The sequence below is a fragment of the Neofelis nebulosa genome, chromosome 17, assembly GCF_028018385.1.
Source record: "Neofelis nebulosa isolate mNeoNeb1 chromosome 17, mNeoNeb1.pri, whole genome shotgun sequence".
Lineage (NCBI taxonomy): Eukaryota > Metazoa > Chordata > Mammalia > Carnivora > Felidae > Neofelis > Neofelis nebulosa.
Window position 1 is genome coordinate 47,832,520 of NC_080798.1, and position 13,992 is coordinate 47,846,511.

At 48.7% G+C, this 13,992-nt stretch overlaps 1 protein-coding gene across 2 annotated transcripts; it reads right to left on the reverse strand.

Annotated features, from left to right (window-relative positions):
• Nucleotides 1-2,601: 2,601 nt before the first annotated feature.
• On the reverse strand, nt 2,602-13,500 carry ATXN1L (ataxin 1 like). Of its 2 annotated transcripts, none has more exons than XM_058707356.1 (3): nt 13,369-13,500; nt 11,422-11,489; nt 2,602-10,264 (listed from the first exon to the last, which is right to left on the reverse strand). In XM_058707356.1, the coding sequence occupies exon 3, from the start codon at nt 10,145-10,147 to the stop codon at nt 8,081-8,083; it is 2,067 nt and encodes a 688-aa protein (XP_058563339.1). In that variant the 5' UTR covers nt 10,148-10,264; nt 11,422-11,489; nt 13,369-13,500; the 3' UTR covers nt 2,602-8,080. The 2 variants fall into 2 exon arrangements, with proteins under 2 accessions (XP_058563339.1, XP_058563340.1); XM_058707357.1 differs by having other exon boundaries at nt 2,602-10,267.
• Between the last annotated feature and the right edge of the window lie 492 nt (nt 13,501-13,992).

Genomic DNA, 13,992 nt, shown 5'->3' on the forward strand with positions numbered 1-13,992 from the left:
CCCAGCAGAATTCAATTTGTCAAACTTTAAAAATCCTATCCTAGCGGCACCTGGGTGACTCAGTCGGTTAAACGTCCAACTCTTGGTTTTGGCTCAGGTCATGACCTCACATTTCAAGGGATTGAGCCCAGTGTCAGGCTCTGCACAGGCTAGTGCAGAGCCTGTTTGGGATTCTAGGTCTCCCTCTCTGCCTCTCCTCCACTCACGCTGTCTCTCTCTCTCTCTCTCAAACTTAAAAAAGATTTAAAAAAAATTTTTTAATGTTTATTTATTTTTGAGAGAGAGAAAGAGCATGAGCAGGGGAGGGGCAGAGAGAGAGGGAGACAAAGAATCTGAAGCAGGCACCAGGCCCTGAGCTGTCAGCAGAGCCCAACATGGGGCTTGAACTCACAAATCAGATCATGACCTGAGCCAAAGTCGGGCGCTTAACCAACTGAGCCACCCAGGTGCCCCATAAACTTAAAAAAAAATTTTAATCCTATCCTAGACAGCAGTCAGCTTCATTGAGGAATATGTTCACAGAAGTAGCTCTAATATTGGAGCAACTGAATGGCTCATTTGGTTAAGCATCCAACTCTATTTGTAATTAAAAAAAATTTTTTTTTTAGTTTATTTATTTTGAGAGACCACGAGCTGGGGAGAAGGGCAGAGAAAGCGAGAGAGAGAGAGAGAGAGAGAGAGAGAGAGAGAGAGAATTCCAGCAGGCTCCGTGCTGCCAGTATTGCGCCCAATGTGGGTCTCGATCTTACAAACCATGAAATCATGATCTGAGCCCAAGTCAAGAGTCGCTCAACCAACTGAGCCACCCAGGAGCCCCCAGTGTCCAACTCTTGATTTCAGCTCAGGTCATGATCTCACTGTTTGTGAGATCCACCCCCCATGTTGGGCTCTTGTGCTGACAATGTGGAGCCTGCTTGGGATTCTCTCTCTCGGCCCCTCCCCTGCTCGTGCAAGCACTCTCTGTCTCTCTCACTCTCAAAATAAATATTTAAGAAAATCTAAAATTTCAAAAAAATTAAATAGCTCCAATATTAAGATCTATAGTACCAAGGAACTCTTGTTTGAGAGAAGTGATCCATCTTCTTATTTATTCCCCAGAGCCAAGGTAGGAGAATAAAACCCATTGAGAAAAATCCAGAATTAAAGTGAGAAGAGAGTTGAAGTTGACAGTGGTCAAAGCCCAAGCAAAATGACCATTTTGTAGGTCTGCCAAGCCGAGGAGACCAGAGCTGAGGTCATTTCTTAAAAGTGTCTGTGATGGTACAGAACAAGTACAGAACTTTCCTCAGCCTGCACCAAAGGTTGTGTACACTTTAGATAATTATAGATCTTGAGGTCCAGAAGGAAGTGCCCTAGTTAAGTTGTAGCCAGAAAAATAACTATGCCAGGAATGTGGACCTCTTCCAATATCATAACAAGGAAACTTGGACTCCTCTCTGACCTCCATAGGTTTAAGACTATTAGTGTTAACTGACAGCCCCCGCCCCCCCCCAACCACCACCACCAAACAGGTTAATTCCTACCAGACAGGCTGAGATAGTTCTGTTCGGGGAACACAAAAATTTTAATAAACTTATTTCAAAGTACTGGACTTTTAAAAGAAAATACTTAATGAGCCAAGTGCCTGTCTCACAAAGATCCATATTGAACTTTTACTTGGGATGCTTCAAAATGGTTGAGTAGTCACTCTGTGTCAAAGATTATTCTGAGCATTTTATACAGATTATCTCTGCTAAGTATCACAACAAACTAGTGGTTAATACAAACTCAGGAATCTCATGCCTGGATTTAAAATTCTGCACTGCCCTTTAAAATCTAACTTTTGGGGTGCCTGGGTGGCTCAGTCAGTTAAGCGTCCAACTTTGGCTCAGGTCATGATTTTGCAGTTCATGAGTTCAAGCCCCACATTGGGCTCTGTGCTGATAGCTCAGAGCCTGGAGCCTGCTTCAGATTCTGTCTTCCTCCCTCTCTGCCCCTCTCCCACTGGCCTCTCTCAAAAATAAACATTAAAAAATTAAAAACTATAACTTTTATTAAGACAAACTATAACTTTGGGGGGAAGTTACTTAACTTTAGTCTTCGTTTCCCCAAACACAAAATAAAAATACTAGCAACAAGTGACTATTAATAAATAGCTAATATATATTACTATAATAAATGTAACTTAGGATAGTTTGTGGCACCTAGTAAGTGCTCAATAAACTGATCTGAGTCACAATCATGTGTGTTTCACCTCCTACTACTGGCAAGCTTTCTAATTTAGAAGTAGTAGTTATGATTGCTGCTGATGTATTCCAGCAATTTCTGGCAATATTCCCGAGGAAAGGAAAGAATTGGAGAAAAGGCCAGCAGTGAGGATATCTACAAGTCCTTGTGATTGATCATGCTAACATCTAAGTGTATAGGTAGACTTCTGGATCATTGAAATACATACCAAAAGAACGTGCAGCCATGCTTCAGGACTAGCTTGCACAATCTGCCCAGAGTCCACCACATAAAGATGGGAACAATTTGGTATATTACAAGCTCTCCCACAAGCTATCCCCCACCCAGCAGCCACCATCTACGGCTGGGATAAGAAGAAGGCGCAAACACCAGAAGGAAAAGCTAGTAGTTTATATAGATAGATATATAGATATATAGATATTGATATATATTGTGTTTACATAGTCCACAAGTTAAATGCAGGTATCCATAAGAAGAGCATTAACAATAAAAATACAATCTGTGTGTAGCCAAGTACAGAGACTTAAAATGGTAAAACAGCAAAAAGGATCTCACAAAAGTACAAATATACAGTACAAATTGATTTATTTAAAACAGTTACAAAAAAGCACAACAAAATAGAGATTATCCTTAGAATTATTAATGCTTTGTTAAAGATCAGGTAGGATTAGAGGGTAAGAAATGGTACTGGGTGGGGGGAGCACCTGACTAGTTCTAAGGCTTTAGATACAATGCAGTTGATTACATATTAATTCAGCCATTACATACTGGGGATAGTAGTTGGGGGATCAGTAATTTATCTACAGGGAACTCCTACACAAATCAGATCCATCCAGACCTCCCCAGTGCCATCCTTCTTTACTCCTCAGGACCCTAAAGCCACCTGGATGACAACATTCCTGCTTTCCTATCTCCACCCCATTCCCTATCCATATATTCTTCCCTCCCCTAAGGTGCTGTGCAAGCTGAGAGCAGTCTGCTCTCTGCAGCTGGAACATATACTGTTTTGGCTACAGGGATCCTGTGTGTGACTAGGAAGGTTGTAGGGGACAGCCTTATTTTAATACTTCAAGTTTGCCACGAGTACAGTCAGTCTCTTCCCAACACAATCTATATTCTCTTGAGTGTATCAAGCAAATGAGGGATGCACCCTGCCTTCAGCAATACTAGCAATGCACTAACCACTCACAGCTCACAACCACGTGCAAACTCCCTGTCTAGGGAGTGGGTGTAAAACCACTGTGTCACCAGCTCCCTCTCTCTGAAGAACCTCAGTCCCCGTGACAGTCATAAAAACAGAAATAAATGCTTGCAAGTTTGACAATAGGTAAAGGCACATGGGCTGCTGCCATACACACTGCAGACAGGAACCCAATTTGAGGCCATCTTCACTGCTGGGCATCTGCAGTAGAATGGCTTTGGGATCACACAGACTGAGTTTGCAATCTACCAGGGGAGGATCTAGGCTTAACAGGAGAACTAATAAAGAAACCTTAGTGTGAAAAGTGCATTTATTACTACTGTTCCTGCTGGGGAGGCTCAGCAGGGCAAACCGCACCAGCTCTCCTCCTTCCACCCCAGGCACTGTGCATAGTCTGCAGGTAAGGAGAGAGTGCAGTCAACTCTAGCATCGAGGGCTGGTGTCATCCCAGGCCCAGACCAGGTTTCTGGCCCAAAGATGGACCCTAGAGTTGAAAGAGCAACTGATAGCTGCAAAGACCCAGATGCTTATTTTATTATTGCATAATGTGGGAGGCCTTCCCTAGCCCAGGGAAGCTGGATGGTGAAGGCTTCCCAGCAAAGGGCTAATAGGTTCCTGGTCAACATCCACCTTACACGGTCCAGCTCTTCAACTGTAGTGTACACTTTTTCTCATCTGGAAAGTATTGTAACTTCGGTGTGGTTTATTAAACTTAGCCCTAGGAGGCCAGGAAGTCTCCCTAAAACTTGACCTCTACCCTTTGCTCTTATGACTGTGACCTAATCTCCATGGCCAGTTCAGTTAATCAGGTATCTTTACTCCAGTGGACCCAGGCCCTTTCCCAGTCAACCCACATCCACCCTTCATCTCCAGTGTGATCATTCACCTCTCCAATGTGCCTGCTTGTTGCAGGTCTAAATCATATCACCACCCTGTTTATCTCCTATGATGTCCACTAGTAAAAATAAAACTAAACCCACAGAGGGGCTATGTCAGTCAAAGTTTAAATGCTCTCCAGTCCCAGAATCCACTTAACTGGAGCCAGATGAACCTCCCTAGGATGCTGACACAGGCCCTAACCTGGTTCCTCATCATTTATTTTAAAAACAGGATACAAGATACCACAAAGGAAAGCGATTAATACATAGAAAACACCCACTAATAAGACCTGCTTGCTTCTCCCTCAAGACAGTCAGATTTTGGAGCCAAAGGGCTCCCAGCAAGCACTGAAGCCATATCCCTTTGGATTCACCAGCCCACCAGCAGCATTTCATACTATCCCTATTCAATAGGACTTTGCTATAAAGTAACACTTGCACAGGTAAGAGTGGACAGGATGCCTGGATTTCCCCTCTATGCTCAGACATGGAAGGACAGGGAGCTATAAAGGGTAGCAGGCAGGACAGTGAGCAGACAGCAGCAGTGGCAAAGCAGCACAGACCAAAGCCCTTGGTGTTACAACTGACTGGGACCAAAAATGTAGAAGGGTCAGTCCAGATCTGCTAGGGGCCCTCCCCTTGGGTACAAGCATTCAGCTCTGAATTCCCTTCCCCCACACCACCACCCTCCATGCCCCCCACCCCTCCCCACGTACACTAATCTTGATAGGAATGATGATCCAAGACTTGGGCATATTACTCATCCTTTACCTAGTCACTCTACTCCCAAATCAGTACAAAGCCACTCCTGTTCAGTGCCAGAGTTAGCAGGCCTCCTTTCTACTCCTTGACTGTGGGAATCTCCTACTACTGACAAGGGAGTGGCTCTGGCCTGCTTCAACTGCCCATTTCCCAAAAAGCTGACAGCTTCCACTAAAATGCTCACTATCCCCAAACTGCTCTTAGGTCTCTTACAGACGTATGAAATTCCTTTAAGGAAGAACAGAAACACCACAGGCTCCTTTTATTTCTCATGCCTGGAAGAAAAGACTGAACCAGAAGGAAAAGGCAAGCAGAATGCCACAGCTCTGACCAAGATTTAGAGCACAGAGCCTCTGATCCTGGGAGCCCATACTTGACAAAACACACCTCCGCAGCTTTGCAAAACCGAGTATTAATAAATTACATACACATGGCATGGTACTAGAAGAGCTGCTGATATTCCTTCACCAGCAAGAGACAGAAGAGAACAGCAGCAGAAAGGTCAGGGCCCAACTTGTGCACAAGATTTTCTCTTTCCAGGATTCAGTGGAAATTACCAGGCTGGGAAGTGGAGCGTTACTCGATTTAAACTACTGTATCTGGTTGGACATAGGTTTGCTCCCACAAGAGGAAGCTCAATTGGTGTCCTCGGGGAACACTTCTTGAGTGTCTACTGTGTGAATGCCACTGTATTCAGTTGGTGAGCCTTCCTATGAGGAAGGATGTTTCTGAGAAACCCGTGCAAACAATAATCCCTAGGAATGAGTTGACCACGGAACAGTCAGAGATGAGGCCTTCTCCTGGGGCTGTCATCCGAGAGGATTCCTCAAGACTTATTCCCACAGGCCTCCTCTGTAGGAAACAAGCCAGAGAAAGCAGCATTCAGAGAAAATGGGGGACAGAGAAGGGAAAGGCGATGATCCCACATGCATACAAGGTTGAGTGTTTACCACACACAGTTGGTGTTTGGTTCTGAGGTGACCTGGAGACTTAAGTACTCACAGTCAGGTCAGCAGCTTCCTTTGGATGGGCCCCTAAAACCTGACCAGGTAATTGCTCTCTAGGAATGAAACAGTGGCATGTAGGGCTTGGAGCAAACAAGCCGGTCTCAGTCACTTAGTTCCCCCCGGAGAACAACCTTTAGCACCAGAACACTAAGAATGACTCCATTCTCAGAACTCCCCCTCCCCCCAGGAGGTAGGTAAGATTATTAATCCCCATTTGGCAGCTGGGGAGGAAGTGAAAGAGCGAGAGGTCACAAGACTTGCCTGAAGTCCTTGACAGAGCAGAGATCAGACCTCAGAGGTTTGGGACTCCTGATGGCAGGCAAGGCCTCGGCCAGTCCAAGTACATTTCTAAAGAAAATGCCAGGATCATATTATGGGAGAAGCCTCACCAGAGAGCTGGGTGGACAATACCCTGAGTTGCTTCAAGAGTCTGAAGACCCCTGAAAAACAAACAAAAAACCCACCCACCCACCTGAAAGCTGGTGGGGGAGCCTAATTCTCAATACCCAGTGGAAACCCACAGTCCAAGCTGATGCTAAAAGTTGTGAAGAAAACATGGGCTTAAGACACAAGGGGACAAATGCAACTAAGATTAAGAATGCTCTTTGCAGAGGAATTCTCCACCACGAAATGAAATCTAGAAGACTTCAGGTACTGGAAACTTATCAAGACCCTTATCCCAGAACCTCAGAGCTGGCTGTGGGAGGGGATGGCTCGGAGAAGCCTGATTGCTGACAGGAAGTGGAATAAGATGGGAGGGGCTATGTAAAAACGCCAGGATGGGCACTGCCCAGCCAGGTGTATTTGCCCTGACCCAGGGCACAGTTCCCTTCTTGTTTCTCTACCAAGCTGTTCAGCTGCAGAAGAGGAGGGGACATGATTCTTTATGAGTTTTTAAAAATAGGAAATATAACTAAAAAGGAAATCAAAGAGACCCCTACACACCAAAAACAAGAGGTCTTGGTCAGAGGAGACAAAAACAATTGTGCAGAAGGGGAAAGGCAGTGCAGCTACAAATCAGGCCCAGGTCAAGACACCATGCAGAGGTTAGGGCAGCAGAAGGGTGGGGACAGCGCAGGCACTTAGGCACAACATAGACAGAGGAGAGTAGGGGACTGGGTAAAAAGGTCCACTGGTTCTTTCAAAAGTCACCATTACCAACTAGAAATTCAGTACAATTTCGAAGTAGGTCTGGCATGCTGGGTAGGAGGAGCTTTGTTACATCAGCTACCTTTCCAGAAGCCCTGCCTAGAACCCGGTCAACTGGCCATCAGGTCTTTCTCCTTAAGTCCCCTGACTGGGTCCCTGCCAAAGCAGTACTTCACTCTGAACCCTGGAGGGGTTTCTCTCTCTCCTGGTGCTAGAAGCCTTGTGGGAGGAATGGTGGGGAGATGGGAAAGGGCTGAAGCACAGAATCAAGCAGAGTCCTGTAGATGAGTGCTCCTCCCCCACAAACCCACAGACATCTGTAACAAAATCACCCTTTAAAGTGCACAGCTCTCAAAAGAAGAGTTCTGGGTGGGAACCCTCTTAATCCCAATCATGGGGCTTCCTGCCCTCCCACCACAAAAAAGAAAGGAAAAAAACTTCAGACAGTTGAACTGCTACTATAAGCTGTGGATCATCATTTTTGGCTCTTTCTTTGCTCCCTCCCTCTGCCACCTGCCCCCAAAGCCCAACTTTCCCCTTGCAGGAGCTAGGGATGGGGAGGAAAGAACAGGGAGGCCCTGATATTTGGAATGTTTCTTATCTTGTGTGCACCCCCATCCTTCCTTGGCTCAAGCCTGCTGCTCTCCATCGCAGCACCCTCTGGGGCTGTCCTGAAAGGCTGCCATGGGGTAATGAGCAACAGACCCTGCCTTGGGAGGCTGCCTTCATGCCTCCTCTTTCCCCCCAATCTCACTGCCAAGAGAGCCATTCCCTGCTCGGCATGTGCAAATCCTCTGCCTGCTCACGGTGAGGCCCAGCTCTGGGGTGAAGCCCCAGTCCTGGTCTGGGAGAGAGGTTCATTTTCCTGCATTGGAACGCCCTTCGATGGACAGCTTTACCTCCTGTGAAATGAAAGAGGGACGGAGCAGTGCAGCCCGTGCCTCCTCCCCTTGCATGCTGTATCTTTGGAAGCTTGGGGCTGGCCAGCAGGCCTGAGCACCAGGCTCCGGCTGCGAGGGCTCTACCATTTGGGAGCCCTCGCCTGGCGGCTGGCTCTTCCCCTCACTGTCACATTGCTCTCTGGGTCCCAAGACTGTCCTCTCAGGCCTTTCTCGGGGGGGACCCAGCTGGCCTGGGGGAGCACAGCTAGCCTGAGAAACTGAGTTACTGTTCAAGCTCTGTAAACTGATAGAGATGCAGACATCTCCCACCTGCAGCCGATGGCAGGGCAAAGAGAAGAGCTGTGCAGTCCTCCCGGGGCTGCAGGAGGACCAGCCCTGGCCATATACAAAGAAGGGGTGCTCAGGGGGCACCTCGATGCTCACTTTGCTCTGCTGCTCACCAACCACGAAATGCAGCATGACAAATCCAGGCCACTGGCTCTCCTGAATGTCCACGACCGTGCTAGAGTCAATCTTCAGCCCCCCGCTCACTTCGGCACTGCGCACAAAGTCCTGGGTCTGGAGGTCCTCCACCCGCTTCAGCTCCCCTGTAGCCAGCTGGATGATGGCGCCTTTCATGAAATGAGAGGGCACGTGGGAGGAGGTAATGGGGGGTGGCGTTGGCTCCTTATCTGGGAAGGTGGCTCTGGCCTGCATGTCCAAACTTGATGCCACCAGGATCTCTGAGCCCATGGGCAGCAGACCTGGGTCAGTTCCAGTGGGGACCAGGTTGCCATTGGCTACAACCATTGCTTTGGGTAAAGGTCTGTGTTTCACCGGTTCCTGATGGGATTGAGGGTAGAACCCTCGGGCCTGATTTTTCTCGGCCATCTCTGCTGGGTTCCTGGCTGACCCTCGCCCCTCACCCTGATGGTCGGGTGTATGATGGGACAGGTTGAGAGGGCTGGGCTCATCCTTCCTCTGAGCTGTCACCACACGATAGTCCTGAGAAGCTAAAGCGCCAACCACCCGCTGGACCTCAAGGTCGGTGTCTGGGGTCCCTCGGTGTGCTGGCACTGCCACCTCCACCCGTGCAGTCTGAGAACCTGAAAACAACTGTCCATCCACCACACATTCTACCACTGGCACCAGTGCCTGGCCTTCACTCTTGCTGTTGGGGGAGTCGAGGGCTTCGCTTTCCCGTCTTACTAAGTTTCGTTCTCGCTGTCTCTGTCCATTGGCAGCGGCTGCTTCCAGAGCAGACTGGCCCTCCTGAGGGGTAAGAACTGGGCTGGCACCTGCTGGAGGGGTTTCATGCAAAGTGTACCCAGCAGGTAGCCTGGACATCTGATAATAAATGGGCATCCGGCCTGGAGCAAGGTCCAGCGGCTGAGTACTCGAGTGATGTGGCAACTGCCCAGGTGGGGAGGTGGCAGAAGGGACTTTGTTGAATGAGTGGGCTGGGGAGGAAGCCTGGGGGGGAGGAGTGGCTCCTTCTGCCAGGAGTGAGGCATATGGCACAAAGTGAGGAAGGTGAGAGGTGGCGAGGTTGGCAGAAGGAGAAAGGAGGGGACTTGGTAGGAAATTAGGTGGCACAGCATAGGGAAGGCTATAAGGAGACCCGATAAACTGCAGAGAGGTGGACGGGAGTTGAGCATAGTGGATTGGGGGATAGTGGATTCCTGGATGTTGAATCAGTGAAGACGCTACATTAAATGTGGGGGGCAAGGGGCTCATGTTCACCACAGATGGGAGGCCAGTTGGGGAGAAGGTAGCAGGTGGCACAGCCACCTTATACAGCATACCATACTGGTCCACTGTCAGACCAGTGATGGCCTCAGCTCCATCACCCCCCAGGCTGACTCTGGCTCCTGCCTGGCTCTGCCCGGCCACCACAACCCCTCGGGACCATTCAGAGGCATCACTGGAGGGTGTGTGGTTAGTTGAGCAGCTGGTAGTTCTCCCCATATCCTCGCTGGTCACGGGGAGGTCTCGTTTCTTTGGTGGAAGGCATTCCTGACTCCTCTCATGAACAGGTTTCATATTGCTTTGTGGTGTTCCTTGAGCCTGGAAGGGGTCGGCTTGCTCCTTGGGGCATCAGAAGGGGCTTCTCTGTGGCTCCCCTGCACCCCTCTCTGCTGCTGGCTGGGGCGCCCACATCTGCTAGGGAACAAATCAGAAGCAAAGAAAAGTAACCTAGGGGTGAACCAAGTCAAAGGAAGTAGCAGAAACCATGCCTATGGAGGAAGATGTTATAAAGGGTGCTGCCAGGGGAATAATGTATGAGAAAGAGGCAAACAAGGATGCCACTCCCCTATCCATCCAGCCCAGGATATGAAAGAAATAGGGAAACCACAGACAGCTACAAGAATAAACACTCAATGATACGTAAATAACCTGTGGGCTCTACAACCCCAGAGAGACCGCCATCTTCCTGATTAGTTGTGCCTTGACAGGGACCTTGACTCTTCCCAGCCTTCTTCCCTAAGAGAAGATTTGACCACATGGTCTTTGCTGCTGGTTCTTTTTCCTAAGCTTCTCCTTTTGTCACCAAAGACTACTGTGCTATCTTCTTTCCTGAACATATGACCTCATCCTTGCTTCCTTTCCCCAGCCTAATTTGGGTTATGATCTCACCTTTTCCCATCCCCCCACCCCCACCCCCACCCCAGACCTGGTTATACTCTCATCCTCCTTTGCCTCATATCACCACTATCTCAAAGACCCAGGTGCCAATGAAAAATAGTATCTTCATTGCCCCATGAAATACTACATTCAAATTTGGGCCCTTTGGGGAGAATGATTGTACTAGTGTGTTCCATAATTTATCTGTTTCTCCTCCTCCCTAAAGAGCAACAAAACTCTTCTGACCTCAAATAGACTTTTTATCCCTAGTCTGGAAAGACTTCTTTTCTTCTCATTGGCCATCTTCAATGTACTTTCTTCATTCGTTCTCTTTCTATTGTCCTGTGTATTTTCTTTTGCCAATGGCTCCTTTTCCATTGTAGGTCTGCTCTAGGAACAACTTCCTAAAATTCTGGCTCCATTCCTTCAAACTGCTTATTACTATCATAGGCCTATATGATTCATAAGAAAGTTCTCTCTCCCCTTTTTGTCACCTTTCATACCTGCTTTTGTCCATTGTCATAAAGTATCCTTTTGTTCTGAACATTTCAATGCATATAAACTTTGTCACCTATTTCTTCCAATCAAGGCTCCAGTTCTTTAGATCTGCGTATCACACTGTGTTCTGTTTTTCCACTCTTGAATCCCAGATGCTTTTTCTGCAAGAAGGTGTCCAAAGCTCCTGTTATTACCTGAGCTTCCAGTGGTGCCTCTGAGCAGCTGTAGTAAGAAGCAGTGTCCTCCCCACTGCCTTGGGAGCCTAGAAAAAGAAATAGGGATAAAGTAAGCAGGAGCCTAGACTCTCACTTTCCCCTGAGTCATCCAGAAAGGTAATTCTAAAGCCACAAAAACATTAAAGTCCATGAGTCCCTGCCTCATCCTCTGCTCCTGAGGTAACAGTACATTTATCCAGAGTGTGTAGGCATTTGAATAGAGAAAAGTCTATGTCTTAAGCTCTAATTTGTAGAAAGACATCCCTGAAGAAAAATTTTCAAGCTTCGTTGTTTTCCTTAATGTCACATTCTTCATTCTCTACCTGTATCCATTCCCAAAGGTTAAATTTACTTCCAATCCCAATTTCAGGTAAATGCACAACCAAAAATGGAAGACTCAACATTTATTCCCATGTGACCAATGGGAAGCTGGAAAAATCAACTGTATTGATTTCACCTTTATTCAGGGATGATGAAAACAGATGTGGAGGTTATTTAAATGACAAAAGTGGCACTAGAGAAAAAGAACAATTATTTATGTTTCTGGGGCAGAAAAAGAGGTCAAGGGGGAGTCACTCAAGGGGAAGCCTTATTAACGGATTTTCAGGGTAAAAAAAAAAAAAAAGGATCCTTTGTGTGTGTCTGGGTAAAATGTTCTGAATGACAGCTTCGTACCAAGTGCTGAATCAGGTGTGACAGAAAATGAAAACACTGCCTTGGTCCTCATGTAGCTAACAATGGGGAAACAAAACCCACATTAAACTATCAATATCTTAATCTACACATGCCATTAACATCAAGCACTCAAGAAAGGAACCTTAATCTCTCAAAACAGCTAAAGTAATATTGACCAGTACTCCGAGAAACTACCCACTGTCCTGTCGAAGTCCTACAGAACTGCAAGCCTCTAATCAAACTGAAGGCAACATTTATCTCTTTAATCGAGTGGCAAGGTGTGTATGTACAGGAAAAGGTGATGAGATAGGAAAACCTGGGGGAAAGAAAAATTCTCAGTTTCATAAATACAAATTACACGGTGGGCACAAGTCCTGCGTCCCTTCTTTGGCAGCTTCAGTTCCAGCTGAAAAGCAATTAGCTTTCTCCCTCACTGGCAACAGAAATTGGGGTCACATCTCCAATCCCTGAACGATCTTTGCTTCCTGCAACTAAAACCTTAAGGAAAACCTGCCTCTGGGTTAGCCAAACACAGCCTAATAAAAGAATTAAAAGAGGCAAAAGGTGAGGGAATGACAACAAAGAGTCAAGCCTGTGCATCAGGTTCCCACAACGGAAAACACATTTCTGAATCCGAAACCTCGGCTTCAGGAGGGGCTCAAAGAGGACTTCTCAGGGTGTAGACGCGGCTTGTGACCCTGACCGAGCTAACGGGGATGGGGGTCCGTCCTGGAGAGCTGCCAACGTTGCCAGAGTCCAGAATCAAGAGATTGAGCCCAAAATTCGGTGAGGTGCGCCCGCCAGAAAAGAGTGGAGCTTGGAAGAGACTACGTGTTATGGCTTCTCGTGATCCTTCAATCCTTGCTTCCACAAGGGTAGGGCCCGAAATTAGAAATTCAACGTTTAGGGGTGGGGGGGGTCGACCCTTCAAACAGAGGGGCAGAGGCAAGGCCCTGCAGACGATGCTTCCTTGTTCGGGGGCCCCTTCCCGCACCAAAGACTGGGACACCCCGGCCCTCGGGGACACAGCCGCGGGGGCTCCAGGGCCTGAGGCCGCCTTCTGGGCCAGGCCGGAGAAAAGCGCGCGGGACTCTAGGCGCGGCCTCTTTCGCTCCCCGGGTTCGCGGTTCTTGGGCCCCGGTCCGGCGGGGCAATGGGTTCCAGGAGGCCACTTCCTCCAGAGCTTAGAGCCCAGGCCTGCGTGACCTCAGTGAGGCAGGCCCAACGGCCCGCACTGCCGGCGACACTCACCGGCCCATCTCACGGCGCTCCTCGGGCTCCTCCCGCTCGTCCCGGAGCCACCGCGACCGCGGCCGCCGCCATCCCCGGCCCCGGAGCCGCCCCACACCCAGCGCCCCCCCCCAAGCCGGGCGCCCGGAGATGGCGTCAAGTGCGTTCCGCCCCCGTCGCAGGCAGATGGCGTCAGGGCCCGAGCCCAGGAGCAACGCCCAGGAGTACCCGTGAAGGGAGGGAGCCGGCCCCTGTCGCCCCTCACCCCTCGCCCCCAGCGCCCCCTCTGGTGGGAAAAACGAACTCCTCCCCTGGGGAAACAGGGTCACGTGAAGAAGGCTGGGCCGGCCCTCTCACCCTGACCCCACCATGACCCCTGCAGTCTCTGTACTCCTGTAAATTCTGGGGGTTCCCAAACAGAGCCTGGGGCGTGGCCAATAGCGACTCTCACGTCCTGGATCTCCCAGGCCTAACTCGTGAAGCCTCTTCTTGGGAACCTCGGGGAACTCCGAGGAGACCCCTGCCCTGGAGAGTAGTAAGGTGATCTCCCTGGAGACCCAGGGTAGAGATGGGAGCTCTTTGAGTTGAGAAATGGCTTTCAGGGGCATGAGAATGGACCGGACCTAGGATTTAGGGGAAGATGAA